The sequence below is a fragment of the Trifolium pratense genome, linkage group LG2 (genome assembly GCF_020283565.1).
Source record: "Trifolium pratense cultivar HEN17-A07 linkage group LG2, ARS_RC_1.1, whole genome shotgun sequence".
Lineage (NCBI taxonomy): Eukaryota > Viridiplantae > Streptophyta > Magnoliopsida > Fabales > Fabaceae > Trifolium > Trifolium pratense.
Genome location: NC_060060.1, coordinates 38,243,311 through 38,246,188, shown reverse-complemented (window position 1 = coordinate 38,246,188; position 2,878 = coordinate 38,243,311). Strand labels below are relative to the sequence as shown.

The 2,878-nt window shown below is 31.6% G+C and overlaps 1 protein-coding gene across 1 annotated transcript; it reads left to right on the top strand.

The window, feature by feature from the left end:
• The first annotated feature begins 403 nt into the window (after window positions 1-403).
• Window positions 404-1,655, top strand: LOC123908753 (auxin-responsive protein SAUR78-like). The gene has a single exon (XM_045959474.1). The coding sequence runs from the start codon at window positions 489-491 to the stop codon at window positions 858-860; it is 372 nt and encodes a 123-aa protein (XP_045815430.1). The 5' UTR covers window positions 404-488; the 3' UTR covers window positions 861-1,655.
• The last annotated feature ends 1,223 nt before the right edge of the window (window positions 1,656-2,878 follow it).

The window sequence follows — 2,878 nt, the reverse complement described above, 5'->3', positions numbered from 1 at the left end:
TGTTGAATATGCACTGCAATTTACAATATTTCTACTAATCGAGTCAAGCTCACATATACATTTAACTATACTGAAAATATTCATATGCCTATAAACACTAATTCATTTGCTTATAAAAAAAACACTAATTCAATTAACAATGTCAATATTGTTATGTCATACGTTTTCGTCCTAATTTTTTTTTTTTTTACTAAACGCCCTAATTTAAACTTAAAACTTCACAATTGTGTGAATGAGTTTAATTTGCTCAAATAGAAGGAAGCGGGTCCCAAACCCCAAGGGTGAAAGGCCCCCCTCCCTCCCTACTACAATTTTTTTGCTTTGGTGTGACCATTTCACCCTTCCCCCACCCTTTATATACGAAGCTTCCTCCCTCTTCCCTCTCTCACTCCTCTCTCTCTCTCTCAGTCTTCTTCATTTTCAATTTTCAATCCAATAATAATCAATCAAAACATTTTCCATCATTGCATGTGAAATAATAACCAAACATGGCAAAAGGAGGAAAACTAATGAAGCTAAAATCAGCACTCAAAAAATGGAACTCATTCGGAAACGGAAAACAGAGCCGTCACAATATCAGCGCCGTCGCCGACGAAGACTCATCGTCTTCATCAAGATCTGATCTCCATACTGTCTTCGTTGGCAAGTCTCGACGTCTCTACCGAGTCACTTCCGACGTTGTTGATAACCCTGTCTTCCGTGAACTCGTTGAAAGGTCCCGTGAAACAGAACAACAAAACGACACCGTTAATGTTGTAGCTTGTGAGGTTGTCCTTTTCGAACATTTGTTATGGATGCTTGAAAATGCTGACCCTCAACCTGAGTCACTTGATGAACTTGTCGATTTCTATGCTTGTTAGTTAATGCTATAGCTACCTTCCAATTCTTCACCAAAAAACAAAAAAAAAACAACAATTATTCTTCTATCTTCTTATTAATTAATTAATAATAATATTCCATTTTTTTTCTATTTTATATTAATTATTATTTATATTTATATACATAATAATATTTAGCTGTTGTTTCAAACTCAAACCACATTATCGAGGTGTTGTCTCGTGCAAAACCCTGATAATATTGTCCTTTATAAAAAGCGTCTAAGTCGATGAGGTGCAACACAACTCAAGAATTTTGACGAGGTTACTTGTTCTAGTGCTACTATTGACGAGACATGTTCAAATGTGTTTATACAAGATCTGGTGCATTAGTGTTGATATGATTGTATCTGACTGAAATGTGCTCATTCATTTGAGCAAAACGCCAAACATCCGACTTTGAGCACGGTGCATTGTCGGCATAGGTCAAAAAAGTTTCACCCGAAAAATGTGGTATTGGTAACAAATAGCTAACTTTCATAAGGAGATGGTTCAAGAGAGAGTGATCATCCATCATTGGTATTTGCATGTTGTATATTTCGAAGAAAAAAAAAACTATTGTCGATAATTTTGATTATTAGTATTTCAATTAGTTAGTTAAACATTGAATTATTTTAGATTTTTGTAAGATAGGGATCATGGACTTTGTAGTTGAATTTTCTAGTTGTTAAGTTGAGTGTTCCAGGATGCAGAGTCATGTTCTGTCCTTTGTTGTAATGAATATGGAAAATTGTGGGCAATATCAATATGTAATGTAAGTCGTTGTTTATTCTTGTACAAGAAAAAATGTCTTGTTTTATTTTACATCTAAAAGTGAAACCAATGTACTGTTTAACTTCAATAAGTTTGACGGTTTTTAAATAAAGAGGTGTGTTATTCAAACACAAATTTTGAGACACAAAATTAACACAACTCTCTTTTCACTCACGAACACGCAAAACAAGGTATGCAAAAAATTTAAAAAAATCAAAAAAGTATATTTATTATATTTTTATCAAATAAATGTATTTACATAATATTTTCCTCCAATAAATGTTACTTATATGTATGAGATATTAACTTAAATTTTTTTGTTGTCAGATAAACTTGGATACTTTCATTGATTGCTTCAATTATGGGATTTTTTTATAGATTTCCCAATGTGGGAGTATTTGGTTAGAACAAGAGAGTATAATTGGAATTCTTCAGAAATTTTGTCACATAGCCCATAGGCTCATTTTACTAATTCAAGAAAAATTGAAATAGACTTTATAGCTACTTTCTACCATTTATTTGGATTAACCAAGTAAGTTGCCATGTGAGTCTCAAAATTGACTCATTGGCCCCTCTTGGGGGGTTCTGTTACAAGATTCCACATTTTTTCCTTGCTTCATTCACTAGTTACATCAACTACAGTTATAAGGGACAAGGTAACATGCGTTATGTAACAAAAGCCAAAAATCAAGTACTACTGTGTCGAACATTTGAAAAATACCGTGCAATTCACAGGTTAAACACACAACATTATCGTCGACATAAACGAGTTAGGACACTGCATTTTCATAAAAAACTCTAAAGTATCAAATATGAGTTACATTAGTTAATAGTTATATATTATTCCACGTCTATTTTTTTTTATTAAATGTGATATTTTTAACTAACACCGGACACGTACACCAACAATTTTTCAGTTAATATTTTTAAAAATTATTAATCTAGTAGGAAAAATAAGCAATTTTTTTAAAATACTAAATTTAAGAAACTCACAACTTGAATTTTTTATTTAGAGTAATGGAAAATTAAATAAGAATTATAATAAGAATGCCTGATTTTTCCCTTGTTTTACATTGAAGAGTATATATATATATATATATATCCTCTCTTTATCAAATTAATGACTACTACGTACATAAAAAAATGGTCAAGTTAATAAATTTATTTATCTTGGTTGTTGGCTGGGGTAGAGAACATGCATTGAATCTGAGCCACATACTATATAGTAAGGACATTATACTATATAGTAT

Bases quoted from the DNA above. Each gene is read 5' to 3' on its own strand.
- LOC123908753 (XM_045959474.1), top strand. From the start codon at position 489: ATGGCAAAAGGAGGAAAACTAATGAAGCTAAAATCAGCACTCAAAAAA.